The 25,661-nt window shown below is 41.3% G+C and overlaps 2 protein-coding genes across 5 annotated transcripts in view; one reads left to right on the top strand and one right to left on the bottom strand.

Moving 5' to 3' along the window:
* Positions 1-7,124, top strand: part of osbpl5 (oxysterol binding protein-like 5) — a 51,404-nt gene extending 44,280 nt beyond the window's left edge. For 3 of the 4 annotated variants that reach the window (XM_061821468.1, XM_061821467.1, XM_061821466.1), the window contains 9 exons: positions 281-379; positions 501-598; positions 685-774; positions 1,436-1,572; positions 1,831-2,010; positions 2,120-2,249; positions 2,439-2,553; positions 3,670-3,763; positions 5,021-7,124. In XM_061821468.1, the coding sequence (XP_061677452.1) occupies positions 281-379; positions 501-598; positions 685-774; positions 1,436-1,572; positions 1,831-2,010; positions 2,120-2,249; positions 2,439-2,553; positions 3,670-3,763; positions 5,021-5,156 (1,079 nt within the window). In that variant the 3' untranslated portion in view covers positions 5,157-7,124. The remainder of the gene's footprint in view (positions 1-280; positions 380-500; positions 599-684; positions 775-1,435; positions 1,573-1,830; positions 2,011-2,119; positions 2,250-2,438; positions 2,554-3,669; positions 3,764-5,020) is intronic. The other variant, XR_009795233.1, reaches the window with a different exon arrangement.
* A 17,098-nt stretch (positions 7,125-24,222) lies between these two features.
* phlda2 (pleckstrin homology-like domain, family A, member 2) lies at positions 24,223-25,601 on the bottom strand. Its single transcript, XM_061822792.1, has 2 exons — positions 24,930-25,601; positions 24,223-24,688 (listed from the first exon to the last, which is right to left on the bottom strand). The coding sequence occupies exon 1, from the start codon at positions 25,390-25,392 to the stop codon at positions 24,976-24,978; it is 417 nt and encodes a 138-aa protein (XP_061678776.1). The 5' UTR covers positions 25,393-25,601; the 3' UTR covers positions 24,223-24,688; positions 24,930-24,975.
* Positions 25,602-25,661: the final 60 nt, after the last annotated feature.

The raw sequence follows: 25,661 nt of genomic DNA, 5'->3' as shown, positions 1-25,661 counted from the left end.
TCACAATGCTTGATATTCATACATGAAATAATGACAGACCTATACAGTAAACAAAATTTGTTTTAATAATTTATTATTAATTATCCATTGTTCAATAGTAGATGTTTAAATGATGAGACTGTCTCTGGTGATACTGAGTTTGTCTTTTTTAGTATTCATTTTTATTCAACATCATTTGTACCTATTTTACATTTTGTAATGACGAGATATTGTTCTCAAAAGAATGTTAGTTTTCAGTGTGAAGACTGTTCAAGTTCTGCTCGACTGCTCTGTGGCACAGGTAACTCTCTGTCTGCTATTCTGGAGGGCAAAGCGAGGCTGCGCTTTCTGAGCAGGGAGGAGGAGTACGTCATCACCATGCCCTATGCTCATTGCAAAGGTAGCTGCTGGTACCATTTAGTTATTCCACTTAGACAGAACATTTGGATCACTGTTAAAAAAATCTTTCAGTTTACACATTGTCAAGATGAAGTTCTAATTTGTATGTCCGTCCTGCAAAGGTATACTGTACGGCACTATGACACTCGAGCTGGGTGGAAAGATTACCATTGAGTGTGATAAAACAAAATGTTTCACTGAGCTGGAGTTCAAGCTAAAGGTACACTCCTAACATTTGCTGTTCAGTTATTAGAGCATAACATGTTAATTTCTTGGTCAAATTAATTTTGATTTTGTTCATTGCAGCCTTTCTTGGGGGGCCCCTGCTCTGTGAATCAGATCACCGGCAAGATCTTTGTGGGGGATGAGCTTGGTGCCACAGTTTATGGACATTGGGTGCAAAATGTTTCCTTTTTTTCTGATGTCGTTCTTTTATTAAGTACTTAATAATTAGATTAAGTTAAAGTTGTGGTCAGAGATAGGAATAAAATAAAGAAAACAATGGAATGAAACGAACAAATACTTGTTGTATATACGGGATAAATACCACTTATAAATGTCAGCTGTAGATCTGTTATCTAAACAACAAAATCAATCACTGAGCCTGACAACTAGTCTATTTTCCAAATTGAGTATCAGCACGATTGGTAATAGACTTATTGATTAAAAAAACATTTACATAACACTTGGAAAAGAGAAGTACAGTATTTAAATTAGAGCAGGGATCACCTACATGGTGGCTGAAGGCACCAGGTTGCCCTCAAGGATTACATGAAGGGTCTATTTTAAAAATACCTTAAATTAAACTCCCTATAACAATGATTAAGTGATGATAAATAATTTTGAGTTAGTTCGCATATGAATTATTATTAATTTACAATTACAGCAAGGTAATTATTCCAGATGTGTACAAATAGGTGACAATCAATGCTCAACAAGCAGCAATGAGGCACTCTTGCTCACCTCCTAATATACAGATAAAATAAATCAATGCATCCTTTTTACATAAATTTCTTGCCTTTTATGACAGTGTGTTTTTTTTTTTTAATATAATCAGGACAGTGAGGTTTTTATTCATGAGAAGCGCTCTGGACAGCAGGCAACATTGTGGAACCCAAGCCCTGATGTCCGTAGCAGTCGTCTCAAAAGACGAGTGGTTCACTTTGACCAGCAGGGGGAGTTTGAGTCCGAAAGGTAAATTTGATGTTCTCGAGTAGATCTCACAGCGTTAAATTACAATATCCCACAATTTATTTTTTGTGGATTTTGGTTATTGAGTTTCAAGTGACTTGTCAGCATTGTTTTTGTTTTTTTTTTTTTTAACCTCATCTGTCCTTGATGAGGAAAACTGTCAGCAGTGGGGGAAAAAATCTACCATGAGTTTAGGCGACATTTATTTTTATGTATTGTTTATTGGTGTTGCTTTTTCAGTTGTGTTCCATTTGCTTATAGGCTGTGGCAGCACGTGACCAGAGCAATCATAGACCGTGACCAGGTGCAGGCCACACAGGAGAAGTTTGTCCTGGAAGAAGCTCAGCGCAAAGAGTCCAGGGAGAGGGGCGAAAAACCCTGGACCCCGCGACTTTTCTACCAGGACCCAGTGACCACAGAGTGGACCTACAAGCATGTGGAGTAGGGAACACGTTTAAATAAAGCACAGACCTGTCTCTTCATTTTTCAGATTCGCACGTAGGGTGAGGACTGACCTGAAGACTAACCAGTTTGATGATGTTTAATTTAGAGCCCAGCCGTGGGAGCCAGAACTTTGCCTAATTCAGTTTGAGAGGAATGGAGTCATTCAAACGCTGGAGAGAAAACAGAGACAACACAATGGCCTCTCTAACAGTGACAGCTGGCCCAGCAAACGCAATGTTAGTCGCACAACTTTTAACATTTGTGGGAGCTCTTTATTATTTTTGATTGAGACAGACAAGTCATGTCATCAACTGACTATTATTCACTCCAGTAACTTATTCTAGTTGTAACATGCTCCATTTCCATTTCTTAGTATTAGACCAATGCCAAGACCAACAAAGTTGTCTTTTTTTTTTTTTGTCCAGGTTAAGATGAAGGGCACACGCAGGAAAGCCAGCAGTCAGCCATCCAGCTGCAGCCAGAACACCGAGAGCAGCAGCAGCACTCCAGAACCGACACACGAGTCCTCTGATAATGAAGGTGAGCTGATGACACACTTCAATCATCCATCCATTTTCTACAGCACTTATCCTCACTATGGTCATGGGTTTGCTGCAGCTTATCCCATCTTACTACAGGCAAGAGGCAGGTTACACTTTGAACTGGTTCCCAAGCAATTGCAGAACACGTAGAAACGACCAAACATTGGCTTTCACGTTCACACTCATGGGCAATTTACAGTCTTCAATACACAGATTTCCGATGACATGACCACAGTCCCAGGATTCCCTTATCCACCATCTTGTGTGTCACTACCGGTAATTGGAAACTATTAAACTTTAAACAATTTGAACCCCTCAATCGTGTTTGTGTGTGTGCATGTACGCAATATGATATATTCTATATGAAGTCAGCGCTCTTATCCTGCTAGTTTTTCCACTGATTATTGTTCTCAGATAAATATTTTAAAAAATGCCAAACTGTCTTTATTTACAATTAAAGGCGTCCCTGGTTTGCAGTTGTTTTGCCATCCAAAGTTTTGAAATTACAAATAGTGCTCAATTAACGAGTTTTCGCTGTGGTAGTCGTCACACGTAGCAAGAAGGCACCATGATTACTGCTGTACCGACTTTTTTCATGTAAATGTTTCATATTATTGACCTATGTAGAGGTTTTTCTTGCAACCATTTACAGTAATCATGACTCCAGTATTGTACCTTTTGACTTTGGTAAAAATTTGGGTTTTTCTGTTGTAAACCAAGGTCCCCTGTAGAAGTGTATTCTGATTTTATGAATAGAGAACATTTTTGCTGCCTGATGCAATGATTTAATTTGATTGGAATTCTGAGGATTATTGTTTGTTTTGTCATTGATGATAATGTGAGCTCTCTGTAAGATGATCTCTTAAATTCTTTTTTATGCTCCAGCCTGATTTAATCCACATTGTTTAATGCATTGTGTGTAATTCCAAAGTTTTTCACTAATCTGATATTTTAGCAGGTTGAATGAAGTGCTGAAGTCACCCCTGACAATGCTCACTGAGCTAGAAATTATGTCACTTTTTGTGATAATTTGTAAGATTTTCATTGTGGTCTTGTTCATGACATTAACTGTACGTATGTTGATGTTTAACATTTGTAACCTTGGTGCGCTCAGAATTCTCAAGCCACTGTGCACGGTGTAGCAAGGACATGGCCCTCCTCCAGACCTCCATCTCCTCCATACAGAAGACTCAGCAAGACATTCAGAGGTGATGCAACGCACTGCAGCAGTATTTATCGTATCCAGGGTACACACACACACACACACACACACACACACTGATTTTAACATCTCAACCATGTTGTGTGCTTACTGCTCTTCAATGTTGGACCTGAATGAGTTCACTGACAAAGTCAAGTACCTTTTTCATATTTTGGGTGAACGTAAACTGAAAAAAAGTTATTTTGCTCATTGAACAATATGACTGAAGCACTCATTGTGGCATCTGTGAAGCGCTTTTGAACAGCAGTTAATTTTTGTTGTAGATTGGCAAGTTTCCTGTAGACCAAGGGGAAATGTTTTTGGGGAAAAACATTTTGGGCAAAATGGGGGGGGGGTCACGACTATGTCTTCGGTTTAAGAGCGCAGACGACTACAAGTGAGCCAAAATTGTAGGTCACATCTCAGCACCTCAGTATGTATGTTGAGGTATCTTGCACAACAGAACACAACATTAACAATTTTTTTGTCACTACCCGAGTTTACTCTAAGGACTTGTACTGAAGTGAATAAGACAGGGATGCATTTAGTCCGGATCGTAGCTGCTTACAGTCATCCTCAAGCACACTTCCTAATGTTCTGCAGTTCGTGTGGAATAGTAAAATACTCATCCTTGCATTCTGGATAGCAGTGGTAGGTTTTTCCTCCTTACGTGGTCCAGCTTTCCCACTAATTTTTATACCCTTTCTTGAGTTGAAGGAAAAACAGTGATAAAAATTGGCGCTAGTTCACTGACTAGCTTGTTAGCGCCATTGACCCAGCTGCTGTTACCTTTTAGCGGTTGTTCGCGCATGTGCGTGACCTAAGAGTTAAAAAAAAATTCTGATGTCAGCAATTATATTTGTATATGAAACAAGCGACAAGATGGATAATGGGCTGACTTTTTTTTTTTTTTTTTGGGGGGGGGTCGTGCGATTGACCAACACAACTCAGTCGATCGTGATTAATCAAGCCTGCTTCAGACTCTTTACAGGTTTTGTGGTACTGACCAAACATAAGGACCAATTTCATGAGAGTTAAGCTGTAATCACTGACTGCAAGAAGAAGGCAGAGAAGGGAGAAAGTTCAGAAAATGCCAGTTAAAGGAATCAAACATTTGGAATACTGTAAATGGTTGGCCAACCCTACGTTTTACCTCATAAGCACTTAGTCTGTTGGCTGGTCAAAATCGGTGTTGACAACACACACAAGTTGAACAAGTTGTCAGCGCCGAACAATTTAAAGCACACCTTCCCTGTCTTTGTAGGAACCTGTCGGCTCTGAGTCGTCAGCTTACTCAGCAGAGGGCAGCCAGTGACAGCATGTCATGGATGGGTCGTCACTGTGTTATCGTCTGTTTGGTGCTCCTCTCGCACCTCCTCCTCCGCTACATCTTCGCTTGAGAACCTCGGAGGGTTCTTTGTCCAGCACTGATCTGACATTTGATCCCTCTCAACAAGCACAAACTAATAAAGGGGGGGGCTTTGAACTCAGTTGAGTGTTAGATGAGGTATTTAGTCCCATTCTTTTGAGGCTTAGCATGATCATTATAGCAATAAACACAGCCAATGCCTGTCATCTTCAAAATAATATTAATGACACTCCCCCTAGTGTAGCCAGACTGAAAGAGCACCGGCACCCACGCACTTTGGATGCGAGAGGAGGGACGACAGAAAGGGATAACGAGGGTCTTTTAACAACAAAAAAAGGTTGAATTGTACAATGAAAAATGAGTAACAAAGATTAACAGACAGGATGGTTCATGTGTCTGTTTCGACTTGCCCTGCAATACTGTCTGTCTGTGGCTGTGTCTGCGTGTAGTTTTTATGTACTGTAGGCCCTATGTGAGTGGGTAGATCACCATGCCAATGTCTCCTCCACCTTCTACTCCAGATTTTGGGCCTTAACCGCTGATGCCAAAAAATAAATAACGATGAAAATTGTCACATACAAACAAAAGAAGGAATATCTTCCAACAGTGCAATCCTGTGTTTTGTATTTACTCTATTCACACATTCGCTGTCTTGTCTTTTAAAGAGAATTTTACCAAAACAGTATTTATAATCCGAAAGGACAAAGAGTTCTTGTTTACAGGGAGCACTATGTGTGTCTGTGTGTGTCTGTTTCCAGTGACACATACTGTAGGCAAGAAGGCTGATGTAGGTCATGTGTGAGAGCCATACAAAGTGTCTTTATATTTGTGCCTACTGTGGCATAATGGAAGTGGGAAATGTGTAGCACTCGTTTTGGTTAGCTTGAAAGAAGCATGTGGATAGCATTCAAGAAATAATCTTTGCTTATGCCTCCTAGAGAACATACTGAGAGGTGTCTCGTTTGATATTTTATTTTTAATAGTGTTTCCTGCAACCCACCCTGAAAAATACCTACAGATGTTTTTAACATATATAACCCAAAGTTAGCACCTACATTTGTATGAGTTGATCTTTTTAGTCTGATAACAAACTATCTGTAACAGATGGGTCTAGCACCATGTTCACACACATGTTAACTTGTAAAGGTCAGTTAGTTTATAATGATGGGATTTGGCTAACAGTGAATTAAATGAAGTTGCATTTACTAAGTCTCTGACCCCATGTTCACACACATGTTAACTTGTAAAGGTCAGTTAGTTTATAATGATGGGATTTGGCTAACAGTGAATTAAATGAAGTTGCATTTACTAAGTCTCTGACCCTTAGGTAGACTACAGGTTGAAAACACTGAACCTGGCGTTCATCTTGGTCCACATGTTCAAGTGGCTTTGAAAATGTAAACGCTAATGATTTGGTATTTGTGTTCTTGAAGAAGAAATGTACATATTTGTCTGCAGTGCTTTTACACTCTGTCAAAAAGCGATTTCAGAATGTATTTATTTTTTGATTTACCCCCTTAGTAACTCAAATAATCTTGGCGTCTAGATTTTAGAGAGCAGGGATGACAATCATGCTCCAAGAATTGCGTGCTGTCCTCTCATGTGTTTTATATGTGTGAGAAAGCCATTTGAGTTATGCTAAAAGCAAAGCCATCTATATCTGCGACCTTGTTTTTTTTTTTTTTTTTAGCAGTAAACAACTTTACAGTCCAATGCCCTGTTTGTAACGTTTCAGTCTAGTGCCAGTACTGATCTATTCAACGGGAGCAAATTTTAGCGATGAAAGTCGACTGAATGATTCTGTGCGCTATTTAAGTTCTTTTTATTTTCCTGTTTTTATACTCTGTCACCATTTTCTGGGATTGTATATGCCACCTATCTTTGTTATATTGAAGAAAAACTTTAGAACGTAATGATGCCCAATTTTTTCATTCACACTTGTTGCACACTGTAGCACTACAGTAAAAACCTTTAACCCAGAAACTCCCTTTTGTCCTTATTAATGTCTGACTGATGCTTCAAAAGTATTGTTGGATGAGAGAGTCAAGCTTTCACTCTTACATTTATTTGGTCAAAGATCATTTGTTGACAGAATTAGAATTAACCCAAATATACAACTCATTTGTAAAGGTCGTGTTATTTTTGTCATCCTTATAGACCTTATAGATTTCAAAATACAGTGTTGGGCTTTTTTCCTTCTGGAAGACAACAAAATAATTTGAGGTCATTGAAAATGTCGGAAGTCTCCCTCTGTTGTCACATTCACTTGAGGGCGATGAGGGACTGCACTATGAAAAATACCTGTCTCCGGATTCTGTCCAGCAGCAGCTTGCAAACTCATACCAAGTACATAACTAAGATGAGAGTGTTAAGGTGATGAGTGCAAACCCTCGTGCTGTCCTTGGAGTAGAACCTGAGCAGGTGAAAATCCTGACAGTAACAGAATATTTTGGGGGCTTTCACATAATGCTAGAAGCCTAGGAGCAAGTGACAACTTGCATTATTAAGTTTACTGAGAGTTGGGTGGGAGAGGGGAGGGGTGACCATTCCCTTCTCTTTAGGACAGGTAGGGGCACTTTGGTTGGGCCCATCCACAAATAAGAAAACAAGTTGAGTGTTATAAATGTTACTTCTGTTCAACTTTCTTACTATTGTTCTGCTGTGATACACACCCCGATTTCCCTTATCCTTTTTCACCCTCTTGTCTGTCCCCTCAAGCTATTTTCCATCCATCCATTTTCTTTGCCGCTTAGCCTCACGAGGGTCGCGGGTTGTGCTGGAGCCTATACCAGCTGTCAACGGGCAGGAGGCGGGGTGCACCCTGAATTGGTTGCCAGCAAATCGCAAGCCACATAAGAGACCAACAGCCACACTCACAATCACACCTAGGTGCAATTTAGAGTATCCAATTAATGTTGCATGTTTTTGGAGTGTGGGAGGAAACCGGAGAGCCCAGAGAAAACTCACCCAGTCACGAGAAGTACATGCAAGCTCCACACAGACGGAGCTGGGATTGAACTGTGAGGCCAACGCTTTACCAGCTGACCGCCGTACCGCCCAAACTATTTTCTTTCTGAATAAATTTTTAATAAACAGAATTAAAAATAAATAACCAGAGGAAGTATGTCACAGCAAAATTCCAGAACATACCGATCCATCATTCTCCATGGACTGCAGCTGAACAGGACATGTATAATCATAATAATAACGGTTATTTTTCAAACTCCATTTATTTTTCATCAATAATGTGACAGGTTGAAAATAACAAAAGCTATTTAAACTATATACTAACTTGCAGCCTTTTTTTTTCTAAATTCTTTATGAATGATGTTAACTAACATCTGCATATTTCGCATATAACATTTCATTTTTATTATCTCTGTAGACTTGTCAAATTGTTTAAACATGCGTTTGGTGGGTTTGTTGCATCTGTCGTTTTGCATGTGGAACACATCAGCTTGTGGGTGTTTGCTGTCTCCTGAGAATGTCCCTTGCACTGATAACTAAATGATGATAGCAGAGTCGCTCTCCTGGTTGGAGGCCCATCCTCAGGGTCGCTTAAAGTGTGTGTGTGTGTGTGTGTGTGTGTGTGTGGTGTGTGTGTGTGTGTGTGTGTGTGTGTGTGTGTGTGTGTGTGTGTGTGTTGGTCTCCCTCTCTCCCCATAATTTGTGCCAATAACTGAGAGAGACACAGGTATGTATGAACCTGCAACAACACCCTTCATATAAGCTACTCTACATATTTTATAGCGTATATACAAATAGTTGTCATTTGAAGGAGAGTCTGTTAAAGTCTTTAGCAGTTGGCCCTGCCATCTCTCTCACTGTGCTGGAAAGACTTCAGGTAAAAATGTCCTGGATGGCAGTGTTTGTGCTAATCTAGCCTAATGATTTATTTGGGCTTTCTTTTACTGTCAGTGCCAGTTCAAACCTCCAGAGGTTAGTTTTTGCTCTGGAGCAGGATGTTTGCACAATCACTCCACCCCCACCCCACCAAAACAAAACAAAAAAAGCCAGACCACATTTTGAGTCCAGACAGAGGACTTGTTGGGACTTGTTTAATCTCAAAGTAGAGCAGGATGGCGAGGGAGTGGAGTGTGGCTGCATGCTGCTCCCCGAGGCTCTCCATGTGTGTCTCTCTTTGTCTTTCTTGATCTAACTTGCTTGCGACCAGTTGGGCGTGTAGGGGCAAGATTCTTTGCTGATATGGTAAACTCAGGGCACACGTCTCCTGTAATAGTTACTCATGGAGTTTATGGTCCAATCAAAAAAAATCCTTTCTGAAATCATGTCTGTACATATCCTTACTGTTTTGGAAGGGAAAGCAAATGTATTTAAATTTCATACACAAGGTAACGCAATGTGCTTTACATGATTAAATGCATTTGAATGCAAAGAGATAAAATATTTAAAACCATAAAAAGACAACAAAATATATATTTTAAAAAATAAAACTCAAAAACAGCGTACAGTGCAAGAAATATCATGAAATTGGAAATACTCTAAAAAGCATGAGAACAAAAAGTTTTCAACCTGGATTTAAAAACATTCACACATGGGGCTGACCTCACCTCTGTTGGCAACTTATTCCATTTGTGTGCTGCATAATAGCTAAATGCTGCTTCACCATGTTTGCTTTGGACTCTGTGGTCCACTATTTGACCTGAGCCAGTCGATCTCAGAGCTCTACTGAGTTTGTATTCCGTATTTTTTTGTGTGTGTATTCAGGACCTAAATCATTTAGTGATTTATAGAACAGTAGCAGAACTTTAAAATCTATTCTAAAGCTGACTGGAAGCCAGTGCAAGGACTTTAGGATTGGAGTTATAGGCTCTTCCCGCTTTGTTTTGGTCAGAAACCGAGCTGCGGCAGTTTAATTCTCTTTTTGGGGAGTCCATTTAGAAGACCATTACAGTAGTCAAGTCTACTTGCGTTAGCAGCGTGGATGAGTTTTTCCTGATCTGTCGGACACATACAAGCCTTCAGTCTAGATCGGATGATTAAAGCCAGTTTTTGTGATTGATTGAAAGTCTGGTCGGAATCAATCACAACACCAACGTTTCGGACTTGGTCTTTGGTTTTTAAAGCTAGCGAGTCCAGGTACCACACATACTTTCAGGCAATTTCAATAATTGAATATGTTGCTTATGTCTGCCTCACAGTTGAGTCCCTGGTTCAAATTTGGAATCCTCTGTGGAGTTTGCGAGTATTTGCCATGCTTCCACCCTCGTCCCAAAACATCCATGACCATGACATTTGCCTCACAGTTGAGAGGTCCTCAGTTCGAAATGGCTGGGGCTCTCCTGCATGGAGTTTGTATATTCTTTGGGTGCTACCACATTTGCAACACAGGGGTATTAGGTCCAGAGAAGACTCTTAATCATCCATGGGTGTGAATGTGAGTGTGAATGGTTGTTAGTTCTACGCTACATGCCATGCAATTGGCCAGTGACCAGTCCAGCATGTATCCCATCTCGCAAAGTTATCTGGAATAGACTGCAGCTCACCTCTGACCCGAACGAGAAAATGTGCTATGTACAATTAATGAATGGAAGGATATGTACCTCCATGAGTCATTTGTTGTGGATTTCAACGTATTACCCATTGTAGTCTTCTATTTGAAAATTGTTTTAACTTCATGTGATAAATTGAAAAGGTTAAAGTTGTCATTTAGAATGATCAGTATTGTTTTATTCATTCATTTTTTTCTCGTGGAAGACATCGAGAGAAACACCCTTTTCGTTTCAAAGTTCAAAGTTGACTCACCAAAGCTTCATCCATCGTGATCGGAAAGATGAATCATTGACACCGACTCGTTTGCCTTCAGGGTTGGACATTTATTTGTTTGGGAATAAAGTGGTGCCTCTTCTTGTCAACTTGTGGGAGGTTGGTGTAGTTATACAGGAAAGATGTGCGGTGATGGGGACGGTCCTGTGCAGACAGGTGAAGGACAAACCATACACTTAAAGGAGTGAGATCATGCGATAACGATTAGTTATAAAAATCATAATGATGGTAAATTACCAACAACCACAATATCATCCCTTAGCTCTGCTGTATTTTTAAAAATCAGTGCATTCGATTTCATGGCACCAAGTTGCATGCCGTATTGTAAAACTACAGGACCAGTGACCGAGTCATGTCCCAGACTTTTACAAGACCAACGATAGCCTGGGAGAGATTTACGACCACAAACCTCATTCATCTCATCATAAATAGCTTCAATTAATCATGGAAAAAGTAAGCTACTATACTAACAGAGGTGGCAAAAGGACTCACACTCTGTACTTATGTAGATGTACTTTCTTGCATTAAAAAAAAAAGACTGGTTAAAGGTAATACTGTACCTGTTCCTGTAACTAAGTAATAGTAAAGAAAAGAAGAGTCTTTAGATCACGTCGTCATCTGTGAAGGTAAAAAAAAAAATACTTTAACAAAATAAGGAGTATTTAGTTAAATGTCTTCAAAAACGGCAGTTACCTAATTAATTAACCGAAGTATAATCATAAATGAATTTTACTTTGTTACTTCCCCTCACTGCATATTAAGTTGTGTCTGTTGAAGCACAAAATCCCACCAAGGATATTGGGAGCATTCTGTCATTTTTACCACACCTCCTAAAAGTTTATAGACTACATTGTGGCCTAAATGACCTGCGACCTAAAGTGTATGTTTGCCTTCTTGTAGCCTCGTGTGGTTATACTTGTATGGTAACTAAAGATAGATGAGACTGTGTGAGTGCTACTTGTTTGATCTTGTTTCCTCACCCTGTTTACTTGCGGCGTGTTAGATGTGATTGGCCACTTCCTGTTCTCACCATTAGTCATTCTGTCATCTCAGCATGGCGAAGTTGTGGCGTAAGTGCGGCATAAGCCATTTATCTTCTTTAGTCTCATTCCTTCATCACTCGTGGTAAACCGCTGGTGGTCTGTCAAAATCCATCCATCAATCCATTCATTTACTTTGCCGCTCATCCTCACAAGGCTCGTGGGGAGTGCTGAAGCCTATCCCAGCTGTCAACGGGCAGGAGGCTGGGTACACCCTGAACTGGTTGCCAGCCATTCGCAGGGCACATCGAGACAAACAGCCGCATTCACAATCACACCTTGGGGCAATTTAGAATGTCTAATTAATGTTGCATGTTTTGGGGATGTGGGAGGAAACTGGCGTGCCCGGAGAAAACCCACGCAGGCACGGGGAGAACATGCAACCTCCACACCGATGGGTCCGGGATTGAACCCAGGACCTCAACACATTGAGGCCAACGCTTTACCAGCTGAGGCTGGTGGTCTAGCGAAACAATAATTGAAAACTGCCAAAATTTGACAAATTTACATGCAAGGTCCACATACGCCGCTGCTCGAGGAAAGCGAAAAAAATAGCTAGCTGTAGCTTTGACCCTACAAACAAAAAATAAAAAACATGGGTAAAAACATGATGCTGGAATGGCCTTTTTTTAAAAACAAAAAGGGGACTATTTTGTCCTTATTTTGCAAACAGACAATACAATATCTCACCATTGTTCCATCTGGGGCATTTTCTTCTATTCTTCTCTGCAGAGCATTTCAAGCATTGGTGGACAGCTATTTTTAGTTCTTTCCAGAGATGTTCAATTGGATTCACGTCTCGGCTGTGACTGGGCCACTCAAGGACATTCACAGGTTGCTTCTGAAGCCACTCCTATGTTGTGTTGACTGTGTGCTCTGGGTCATCGTCGTGTTGGAGGTGAATCAAAGCCCTAGTCTGAGTTCCAGAGTGCTTTGGAGCATGTTCTTTTGAGGAATTTTTCTATATTTGGCAGCAATTCTCTTACTCTCTTTGGGGCCAAGTCGTCCAGTTCCTGCAGCAGAAAAACAGCCCCGCAGCATGACGCTGCCGTCACCATGGTTCACAGTAGGGATGGCGTTGACCAGGCGATGAGCAGTACCTTCTCTTCTCCAGATATGACTCTTGAAATTCAGGCCAAAAATGTCCAATTTGGTTTCATCAGACCAGAGAATTTTGGTTCTGCAGGCCTGCAAATCCCTATGGTGCCTTTTGGGGAACTCAAAGCAGGTTGGCATCTGCCTTTGAGTGAGAAGTGGGATCCATCTGGCCACTCTACAATAAAGGCAGGATTGGTGCAATGGTTAACAATGGTTGACACTTCTGGATGGTTCTCCTATTCTTGCAAGGGAACACTGGAGTTCTTCTTAAGTGACCACAGGCTTCTTGTTCAGCTCTCTGACCAAGGCCCTTCTATCCTGCTTACTGAACTTTGTCGAAGGGCCAGATCCTGGAAAGGTCCCGGTGGTTCTAAAGTTCTTCCATATGCAAATACGCAAGAACAGACTGTTTTTTGGGACCCTCAATGCTGAAATTCTTTTGTATCCTAACCAGATTTGTGCCTTGACACACTCTTGTCTTGGAGTTCAGCAGACAATTCCTCAGACTTTGAGACTGTGAGACCTTAACTACACAGGCGTGTGCCATTCCAAGTAAAGTTCAATCAACTGGATTTACCACAGGTGAATTCCATTTATGTTCTACAAGGATCTCAAGAATGATCAGTCGAAGTCAATTCCACCTGACCATAAGTTTGAGTGGTATTGCAATGGTATAAATACTCATGTCCCTATCTATGATTTTTGAACGATTACATTTAAAAAAAATTACACAATGTATGAAAATATGTTGTAGAAATCAAATCAGATTTTGCACAAGTCTGTAACATAGCAAAATGTGGAAAACATGAAGTGGTGTGAATAATTTCTGGTACCACTGTATGTGTGGTACTTACCATGTCGCTAATTATGAGCTACACCACTACTGCAGGCTGTTGGTATTGTATCAATTTTATTAGGATTAAGGACAATTCTCAAAGCAGAATCTGTTTTGTTATACAGCACATAATCAAGCTCCATGTGGAAAGATAATAAATTGCATTGCTCACAAAGCATAGACAAGTGCTACTGTACATTCATCCTCCAAATGTTCTACACTAGTGGCCATTATCAGAGCGCTCGTGTCCTTTGGAACAGAAACTTGACCTCTCTGCGGCTCACTCCTATGTGGACTTGTGGACACTCAGCTCTTCCATCCAGGCGCAGATTCTTGCGGACCTCCCTGCTCGGGTGCAAGAGGCAGAAGGTTCCGGAGGTTGCGCAGCAAGCTTTGAAGGAGGCTCCAGTGACTCATTATCCAACAATCCACCCACCCTCCATGTGCCCTACATCTCCCCCCTTGAAAACGTCTCTCTCCTCACCTCGGCCAAAACCCCTGCCCCTCAGGCCCGGAAAGCCGACACTTCCCAGTCGTTGACTGAAGAAAGCAGATTGTGTTTCAGATTTCTGTCAAAGGCTCCTCTGTGTTCATGTGTGTTGTTTTGTGTTGTAGGACATCTGACCAGTGGCCTCTCTGCTTGAGGGGGAAGAAAGCAATAACCTGCCACATCCAGCAGATGGATCTTTCCTCCAAATACAGATTTTATTATTGACGCAGAGTATTGATTAAATTAAGAAATTATGTGAACGGCCCTCTCTTTATCGTAGTTTTTAGTGTTGCTGTAGAAGTATTTTTTAATAGTAATAGTAGAGTGTTTGTTCAAGACCTCTGGCTGTCTGTCCGCAGGCAAATTGTCATAAGACCCTGTCATTTGATTGGCATAGTTTTTCATATGTAAAATAACTGCGGCTGATCGGTCTCCATTTCAACTGTATGCGGTAAATGTTTTATAAGACTATCCACTTAGCATCTTTAATCTTCTCATTGGTCATGCAGATGGCTGAAATCTTGTCTCTTCATACTTCCCTTGGTGCTTTGTAAAGGTACACCTTGAAATCGGGTTCCCACAACTCACACTGCTCTTCACTTTAACGGCTGTGGACATGCACTGTACCTCTTGGGGATAAAAACCAGACGTTTGCAGTCATGTTTTAGCCATTGGCTGAGGAGATGTGTATGCTTTTGAGATCCTGCCATGTGTCTACATGTAGCTGTTCGCTTTAAAGATGACATCCGTCGGAGATGAGATCATTGGGACTTCCTGTCTGGAACACAAGGCCCAAAATTGCATTCCCAAGTAACCGGTGATTCAGAATAACCTCACAGAATTTCAATTGCATCTGTGGGAAAATATTATTTTTTTTACTGTAAACTGCTTGGCTTGTGCTGTTTTCTCTGACATGGATTGTACATGGATTTCCCCCAAACTGCCGCACAATATATGCATCATTGGATTATTTACTCTTTTGACATGCCATTTTTCTATATGTTCCACACAAATTTTCCATTAGGGAAAAATAGAAAAGACTGACATTCCTGAACAATTGTACATCACACTGGGCATCCGAACCCTGAGCTTTAGTACAAGTGATCTGAAAAAACTAAAACCCAGATATGCTCACATGTCTGGTGCTACTGTGGCAGTGTACCATCATTTTGAAAGAAAAATTCATCATATCACACTATGCTACGCTACGACCAAGATCTGCGAGGTTATCTGGATGAGAATTTGCATGGCCAGTTGCTGGGACAAAGAAGTACAGTTGAGTTCCCAGCACATTCTCCTGATTTAACACCTGCAGACTCGTGGTCTTGTCTGTCTACATCGGAACACAGGAAGTTGCAATGTTTTTGTCCACCTTCACAATCACACAGTCATTTTTACCACTGTGACAGTGTTAAACCTAAAACTACAGACATTATAGCCTTTGAAAAGACAAGACACCATTAAACTGGATTTTGTAAGAGTTCACGGTAGTACCTAATAAAGAGTGTTGCAAGGGCACTGGATTTGCATGCTGTCTGATTTGATTAATGTTTCATGCAAAACAACTGTTGAATATTTTGCAAAATGTTGCTAGTTTGCTCAGTCATGAGGGCAGCATTTGGACTGAAGGGACCATTGTTCTTCTTGGGAAAGACCCTTTAAGCCATAAAAAACTGCATTTCCTCATTTTGCAAGGCTTAGTCTTCCTGTTTCCTCCCTCAATGCACATAGGATCTATAAAATGGATTCTCAAAGTGTAATTGGGCTTCAAATTAGCCATTTGATGTGAACACGATGTATAATCACGTCAATGAATAATTACGTCTGAATGATTCATTTCCCAGGCTTGGGTGATTGTGAAGGCATGCAGACTTAAAGTGAACCCTACGCCCTGTATAAACATTGTCTGCTAGACATCTTTTGTTATACGATCAATCGGGAGTGATTTTGCATTCAGGTTAAAGCTGCAATGCTGAGGTGAACTGTGACTGGAGCCAGGTTGCCAACCAATCTCATGAGTCTGCTACAGCAGTCACGGTTTGTGTGAGAAATAACTTTTTTTTTTTTTCCAGCCTATCCTGTTCAGGTGCATGGTCATACAGACTACTACTTCGTGAGCACCGACCGTTTGAAGGGCTACGTGACCTGCTTGCGCCAAATTTCAGACTCAGTTCATTACACGTACATAAAATATTTTTGTTTTCATTTATTGTAGTAAATCACATTACAGGTATTTTAACATTTTAATTCATGTAAGCAAGTCAGATTCAGAATTTAAAGCACAAATAATAGTAACAATTTGTACCTCGCGGGCGCCTTATATGGTCCTCATGGGCTACCATTGACCCATGGGCACCGCGTTGGTGACCCCTGCTATAGCCTTTAAACTGAAATATGACTTGCAAAAAAAGATGTATTTTTGTATAAAAAGGGCATTCTCATCCCAGAAGCTTTGAGCTCATTTTACAGTTACTGTAAGTCCATAAATAATTGATCAAAGAACGTTGTGATTGAAGTGTAGCATTTCAACTTTGATACAGTTTAATTGCATATGAATCACTACTTTGCATTAAATACAAATGATCATTTCCCCATAATGCAAATCCCCTCCCTGTTTGTCAAACAGTAAAAAGTAATCTGGAAATTTGCTCCTTTTAAAATACCAAATAATCAAATCAAGTAGGAATGTATCCAGACAGCGTTTGCTAATGAGTGTCTTTGTTTGCTCGCGCAAATCCATTTCCTACAAGAAAGCATTGAACAGATTCCTGCCTCGGGTGCAGTATCTTTGCACTTGACTGTTTAGTGCACCGTTTTACCCTCAGCTTCTTACTCTTATATTATTCTCTGTAGTGGATCCCCCCCAACGACCTTCATTGCCTTGCTTTCCTCTGGTGACGAATTCACCAAGAACTTATTTCCCCTCATTTTACAATGACCTTACTTGCCAACATTGTTACATTATATTGGAGGAATTTGTTTCACCTTCACTTTCATGTCGGTTACACAATGTGCTGCGTTGGAGTTTTTGAGCTGCGCCTTGATGACAATTAGTCACCTTGTCAACGCTTGTCCCGTCCTGATCTTCTCACTTTCTACAGCTGTTTGTATTTTTTCAAGTTACTCACTAATGGATCTACTTACATGCAATGGCTTACGATTCAACAACATGTCTGACACTCGAAGCTTGAAGAAACAGCCGTATCGTTGAAACAACTAAATAGAGAGTTGGGAATAGTTTCTCATATTTGGCTTCCAGAGAGGGAGCTTTCATGTTTTTGTAATCTGCTCTTGGTCATTTGTCTATACACCCACTCAGGCAGGTGCAAGCAAGAAGAATGTCTCTCCGGAGCCTCTTTTGACGCTGTGAGGAAATGCAAACCTTCTGAACTACCAATCCTCTCTTCAGTCAGTCATTGTGGAAATCCCTATCCACTTTTCAGATAAGCCACATGTGCTCGAAAACAATGCAGACAAATGCTTTGTTTGGTTTTCCTCTTAATTGACCCCTCCGTGGATATTGCGCAATCCACGTCACTGACCAATCAGAGGCCAGAGATCTGCATAAACCACGCCCCTTTTTGCTCCCGCCATTTTCTCTAACAACATTGAATGGTCCAGTATAGGTTTAGTTAGCGTTTTATCGCGTATTTGGGTTATTTAACAAAAAATATGGTTAAGAGGTGTAGTCATGGACTTTGTAATAGTGACGACAGGTATCCTGAAAGGCTAGTTGGTGGAGTTCGATTCGTACCCTTTCCAAAACCAAAGACCCAGTACGAAAAATGCTTTCGATGGATCAAACTTTGTGGAAGACCGCATCATCAACTAAATCCATCTAATATCAACCGGAACACATATGTTTGCACGAAGGTATGCCCTATATTTGATTTTCAATACATGTCTCGTATAAATGAATTCAAAGTTCTTCGCTAGCATAACATTGCTACGTGTGAACGATTGACACACTTATTCTTTGTTGAGCGATATTTAGCGATGATCGGACTGCACAAACGTGTCGCTTTCTTGTCGGCTCGCGGCCGAAGCTTAACCAGACTGTGTTTGCACGAAGATATGCCCTACATTTGATTTTTAATACACGTCTCGTATAAATGAATGAGACGTTCTTCGCTAGCATAACATTGCTACGTGTGAATGATTGAATGAAATCAGAAGCATGGCGTCTCAGTTAAGAATGTATTGTATTTGGAATCTATAATATATCGTTGATTTGAATGAAATCAGAAGTATGGCGTCTGTCTCAGTTAAGAATGTATTGTATTTGCCATTTTTACGAATTGTTTGTCTTACGTCAGCGCACGTGGCGTGACGTCACTTCAGGAGGCGTGGTTAAGTGCTCTGTACGGAGGGGTCAATTTGAGTTCATCCATCCGTTTTGTAACTGAACCAAATATATGTATAATTTAGTTTCCAGTTGTCTTAACTATTAAATCTTTGGGGACGGTGGGAAGCGTTGGAGAGAGTCCACACAGATTCATGGTTTTTAACTCTTTCTGTGAGTTTTGCGAGTTAGGGGTCATTCATCCAGCGAGCCAGCAGTCTTCTTCAGTGCATATTTCTCAGTTTTCTGGGGTGCTGGAAGCCATCCCTCTATTTTCTGCACTGCTTATCCTCACTAGGTTAACAGACATGGCGAAGCCTATTCCAGCGGTCTTTGGGTGAGAGGTGGGGAAGACACAGAATTGGTCACCGACCAATCACTGGTCACACATAAATAAACAAATATCCCCGTCAAAGGTCATTTTGTTGTTGTTGTATTTGTTAAATATGAAATTGGATCAAGATAGAGGGCACTTTGCTTTATTAAAATAAGAAGCATTCTACAGTTAATTTTATCGTACATTTATCGACGGAATAGCCTATACACTTTTGGTCAATACAAGTCGAGCAAGTCAAAAGTTCGTCTTCTTTACTCCGCTATGCGTTTGTAGTAGTGATGGTGTACAAAATCGGTGATGATTCTTGTGCTAATGTTCATCAAAATCCGGGCCCCAACCAGCCCAATTGAATAAGCTCCCGCACAAGCTCAAATCTGCATTTGAAGGTAGTTTTAATACTGGAAAAGAATTGATACATACAGTAGATACATTACATTAATACACAGCTGACTGTTCATCATGACTTTTCACTGCTTCAGTTGGATTCAATCAGATTTTTCATTCTATAGCTAACGTTTATAGTGGGTGAGAGTTTAAGCAATACTCATAGAACTAGACTTTTTGATGTTGTTTCATCGTACTGTATATGTTGAACTCTTAACTTAAATTTCAAATCTGGTTAGATTTATGATAAGCACTTCCTGTGAAGCCTCTATCTGGTGTAAATTTTGCGACGCCATCATGTGCTCGTCCTCACATGTTCACCTCCTGGCTGCCTCGTAGACATTCCTGACAGCGTCTCCTGTCTCACCCCCAAAGGATTTCTGCGGACAGCTGAGGCCCAGGAACCCGATCCCCCGCACGCTGCCCTTATACTAATACTCTATGTGTATGTTTGTCTGTGTATACTTCCCACATTCTCAAGATTCCCTTTGAAAAACAGTCTTACTCACTATATTTAGGACAATATTGCCACACTTTGGCATGTAAATGCTCGTTTCAAGGGATTGTGTTTACTTCCAGTGTTTCCTTGGTAATACTGTAGTAGAAAGAATAATGTCAGTGTCAGGGAAAATGCTCTCAAATACAAAGTGTAGTCATTGTTGAGGATAATTTGGTTTCTACCTGGTGATTCCCAACCAGGGTTGTTTAGCAATGAATCTGTATGTTGTTATCTGTTGTATCTCTGTCGTGGCTTTGTGCCCAGAGGTCTTGATGTCACCAACTTTGTTTCACAAACTAGGCCAGAGGAGTGGATGGGTGGACATCTTTTCCCCTGAGTCACTTGGCAAAAATGAATGTCTGTTGAAGAACATAAACAAACATTGTTGTCATGACAACATAGAATGAAGACTAGGGGATTTTGGGACACCATCATGTGGATCTCTTGCTCTCTCTTTCTTTCGATATATACTCCCTTAAATGTTTCACTTTATATTGCAGCCACTTGCTATAATAATCTAAGTTTGTTTTTTTCCCTCAACAATGTACACACAGCATCCCGTATCGCTCTCTCTCCCTCTCCCTCTCTCTCTCTTAGGTGGAACAGTGGAACAACTGTGTCGCGTTGGCCTCAATTCTGAGGATCGTGGTTCAAATCCCGGCCTCCCCCTGTGTGGAGTTTGCATGTTCTCTCCATGCCTGCGTGTGTTTTCTCTGGACTGGGGTTTCCTCCCACATCCCAAAAACATGCAACATTAATTGGACACTCTAAATTGCCCCATGATGTGTTTGTGATGTGACTTTTGTCCGTCTCTATGCGCCCTGTTATTGGCTGACAACCAGGTCAGGGTGTACCCCGCCTCCTGCCCGTTGACAGCTGGGATAGGCTCCAGCACTCAGATGACACTCGTGAGGATGGATATATATTTAGAGTGTATATTATACATACACACACACCGGTATAAAGACTTCTCGGCCAACAATCATTTAAGTGTCACTTGAAAAGTTTGCCTGATCAAGCCGTTACCCTCATATTGCCTTCAGGGTGTGTATCTGACTGACGTAATAGGCTCAGGTATGTGGTCACCTGAGTGATGTTTCACAGCTCGGTAAAATACCAAAGAGGGTTGTTTCCAGTAAAACAAGCTGGTGAACATCTCTTCTCGGAAGGAATTCCCAAAATGCACGTCTCGTATGAAACGACTCTGGAAGGTTGACAGTAGTGAGCAGACCTCTTGGGCTTTTACATCACTTCTTGGTGGGTTGTGATGTTTGGGTTTGAGAGCGTTTATATTTACACGCCGCTGCCAATGTTTTATCCTGCTGGCGTCACTATGGCTTCATAGAAGAAGCAAGGGGGCGACCGTGGGTTTGTCGGCTTCCTGTAAGCAGAGTGACAGCCCCGTTGGAGCTGTTGCACCATCCAGTGATAGTAAAACACGATCTTGTGAAAATTACAGGAAAATTGGACAAAAAGCTGGTATCGTGTCCAGCCAAGCAGCAACGTGCTCTTCAGACATGGCAGTCAATGCTGGACCACTAAGTCCCTTCAACCTTAATTGAAATAAACCCTTAAACCTTCAGTTTCAAAAGGAGAGACAAGTCACATTGATTGCACAATGAAGTTATTTATTTTGTTGTTGCTACCGTCAAGATCTTGTCTATCCGCTTGAGTGCATCCAACAGCGGTAAAGGCTTCCGTGTCAAATCCGCAGACTTGACCGCGACCAGCAATCTCACCGTGACCTTTGACTTTCATTAGGTTCACTTTCATTTCATTACATCATCTTTCTTGAGCTGTTCCAGACAATTAACATTTTGTACTCTCACTTTCAAGCCTAATTGTAAGCTATATTAGCAGTGAGTTGATGAGAACTAATCTCCGATGGACATAGAATGTACATGAGGAGTGATGAGTCTTTAAGGACGCAAAAACGCAAAAGCTTGCGATTGGCTTCCCACGAGATGCTGCTGCAGTAAAATATGTACATCTTGTTAGTTTCTAAAATAAAACCTTAATTTTCCCCGAGTTATTTAAATGGGTTGTTCAGTTTAGCGGGGTTAAGGAAGAATCCACACAATATGATGTCGTGATAGGCAGTCCGCTAGTAGGCGTGGCTCTATTTTGGTTTAAATTGCACTTGTTGGGATTTACGATAATCGATTATAAAGATTCCGTCATAACAGCCCTCGTAGTATTTGCGTGAATATTGAAAATGAGTTGAATGAAAAGTATCCTGCATGTCTTAGCACACTCATCTTTTTCTTACACAATGCATTCCCTGTGATGCTGCAAGTAGGAAATGGGGATGTGCGCCATGAGAGGATGTTTGTATAGTTACCACTTAAGAGTGAGGACACATTGTGTGTGTGTGTATCCAGGGTTCATTACACACGTTACAATGTGCGCCTGATGTACAGCTCCTGACCTGCTACTGACTGAGGAATGCACCCCGTGAGCAGCAACTAAACGTTGCGCACTCACAAAGAAGAATGAGCAGCAGCTCTCCCGCAGTACCAAACACTTGAGCCCAAGTGACCTCCTGGGCCGTTTGGCTCCAGTACCGCTGCTTTATGCGAATGTGATTGAAAGCGGTGCCAACTTGCAAGACCATATTTTTAGAGAGGGAGGACCATCCGCCTTCATTGTTGCGTGATCCCACTTCAAAGTCGGATGAAGCACTGCGACCCCCACGTGCACTTCCTGACTGCTTTAGCCTTTCCTTCACCTCTGACCTCGGCATATGTGTGCTCACTTCACGGCTTTGCGCCACTTTATTTACATGGCCTCGCTCTTTTCAGGAACATGACATTATTACGTGATAATAGATGCTGTTATAAAAATGAATATTACTGTTCACGTGCTGGCAGGGTCGTTAATGTACATTTCGCAATCTTCCAACAGTGGTAAAACTTTTATACCTGCTTTTATGTAAGAAATTTAGATGTAGTAATATTAATTGAAGACTCAAAATTGTCCACAAGCGTGCATGTCCGTATGACTGTATTTTAGTCTACAAATGCCCTGTGTTCGTCTGGCGACCAATTCAGGGAGGCCCCCATCTCTCCCAATCGAGTCCACATGTCACATGTGAGCCTGATGAAGATAAGCTGAAGAGAAAATGGACAGATGTGTACACATAATGGATGACGAAAAACTCGATTCCTGTGTCGTTCGTCATCCATTTATGTGTACAGTGCAGTACAGTATATATAGTATAGTATATTGCTCCTCTGGCAATACATGATGTATTTTAGTAAGTGTGGGTCCTGGGGAAGAAGCAACATTTAAAAAAAATGTAGGGTTTTGAAGAGTAAAAATGCATCTCACCCATAATTACATGTAATTACATTATCCCTTAATATATCAGTTGTTATATGTTGTTGTGCATAACCCTTTCTTGGAATGAATCTGCTGTCTTTTGCGACGAGTCACTGACAGAAAGTCAGCTTTAGTTTAGCTAATGAGCAGGTCATCTTTGTTTATTTTTATTAATTTAGGCACTGTGCTTTCTAGCAAAAAAAAAATTAGCTGACATTTCACTCACTTTCTATGTTGAGAATTTCAGACAAAAGCAAGCACAAAAGGAAGGAATACTTTAGATCATTCAACACGTTCCTTTAACAACTGCCAGAAAAATCAGCCAACGTGTTTCAGATCATTATAAGGCAGATTGTGAAATATGTCCATAAATGTGCCAAATCACAGTGTCACACATGCCCCACACCTTGGAAGTAGTTAAGGTGTGTTCACAAGGGCTCAACCCTGCCCTTATCACTTCTGTGACTAAAGATCGAAAGGCTACCGCTGACAATAAAGGGCCACATTCCACCTGACTCTGCTCTGGAAAGGAAAGAAAGGGACTTTCCGGCCCGCCCTTCTCCTTTGACCTAGCATGTCTGGCGTTTACTGAGAAATGTGCTTGCTGAGAACTTTCCCAGACTCAAGTACTGTATATGTATATGACAGTACTGCCTCGGTCATATGCGTGGAGCTGCACACGACATGCTGGGGAAAAATACTCTCAAGAATGACACTCAGTATGGAAAGCGAACCGCTCTTGAAGTCCAAATAATTCCAATTCGTTGGCGTCATTGGCGACAAATAGTTTTATAAATTACAGTACCCACCGTATGTGCCAAGTTTTGCCCTTAAAGACTTCATTGGCAATGTGAACAAAACCTAATGCTTAAGTGAACGTATTATACTGGTGTTCTAGGTGACATTCAGGTAAAAGCAAATCATGTATGAAGAAATTCACAAAGATTGAAATGTACTTTCATACAAAACTGATTTGTATTTAAAAACAAAAGTCACTCTTCTGACAACCAGGCACAATGGGTGAAATAAACTCATCATGTGCAATGACTGAAAAAAAGTAACAAGCCTATTTCGACAGCAGCAATGAAAAGTTTCAGATTTTGTGAAAAAGATACACATATTTATTGAAATAAATACAAAAATGTATCATGCTTTGAAACAAGCAAATAATTTAAACAATACAAGTGCAGTTTTTTACCATGAGACACAATATGCTGGAAACCAATAAATTAACAAATATCTTTTTTTGTTCCCTCCAGTGAGAGAATCTTAATCCATGTGAATGGAGTTTGGAAAATGTCTGCTGGATTTGTGAGCGTCATTGTGACAGCTCAGTCCGCAATCCTTCATCTCTGGACCGGGTGACGTCATCGTTCCCTTCTGGTTGGTCCTTGAATGATTATTTCTTGTGTGGTCCACAGGCACACACCCTGGGTGGGGGGGACAAGGAGAAGAGAGTTTGAAACACAAAACTTTACACATGTAGTTCACCAACAAAGTAACTTTAAATCTCTTGAGACTCCTTTCTATTGCCGTTAATCTACATTTTTTGTGGAAGTGGGGTAACTTTGAATTTCTCAATATTTGTATTTCATCCCTTGACAGTTCTCGGTATAAAAGACTTTAGAACTTAATTCGAAAAGCTATTACTACACGAGGATGCCAACTCACCCTATTAGGTGGTCGAGGGAAAGAGTGAGGCGAGGAGGCGGGGGCCTCACGGTGCCCTCGCCATGCGACGCTCCTGCTGGCCCGGCGACGTGCTCTCGTTGTCCTGGCGTGTCTTAAAGTCCTGGATGGCCTTGCGGTTCTGGTAATCGATGAGGGCCATGGTGATCACCGCATTCCAGCAGTTGTCCTCGCCCGGGCAGCGGAAGTCGATCTCCTTGTTGTCAGTCGTGACGATGGTGAAGTAGACAAACTTGCCGGTGCGCTCCACGCAGTCCACCTTCTTGATGCATTGCAACTTGAGCTCTTTGCCCCGGGAGCGCTTGTGGGTGTCGGTGTACATGTTGAGGCTGTCGGGGGTCAGGACACACGTCTTCCTCTTCCAGAATTGGAGCAGGTTGTCGCTCCTCTTCTCCAGCTCACCCTCTTTGAGCACCTGGGAGATCTCGGCCGCAGACATTTTCATTGTCTGAATCGCTTAGACAAAAATTGCTTTGGTTGACTTGGGTCAGAGCGGCCTGAGGAAGGAGCCTCTTGTCGGGTCGGAGTAATCCACGGCGACTATTTGTGAATGAACTGCAACGTAGAGGAGCACCATTTTATAGCCCGGCCCCAGCCTGGGCCCTTCCCACATGACGTCAGTTTGGTTGGGGAATGCATCAGCAGTTGCCAGTGGGTTGATTCAAGGCTGTGGTGTGTGTGTGTGTGTGTGTGTGTGTGTGTGTGTGTGTGTGT

This window comes from Syngnathoides biaculeatus, chromosome 6 (genome assembly GCF_019802595.1).
Source record: "Syngnathoides biaculeatus isolate LvHL_M chromosome 6, ASM1980259v1, whole genome shotgun sequence".
Taxonomy (NCBI): domain Eukaryota; kingdom Metazoa; phylum Chordata; class Actinopteri; order Syngnathiformes; family Syngnathidae; genus Syngnathoides; species Syngnathoides biaculeatus.
The sequence above is the reverse complement of the archived record's forward strand: the minus strand, read 5'-3'. Positions and strand labels throughout refer to the sequence as shown.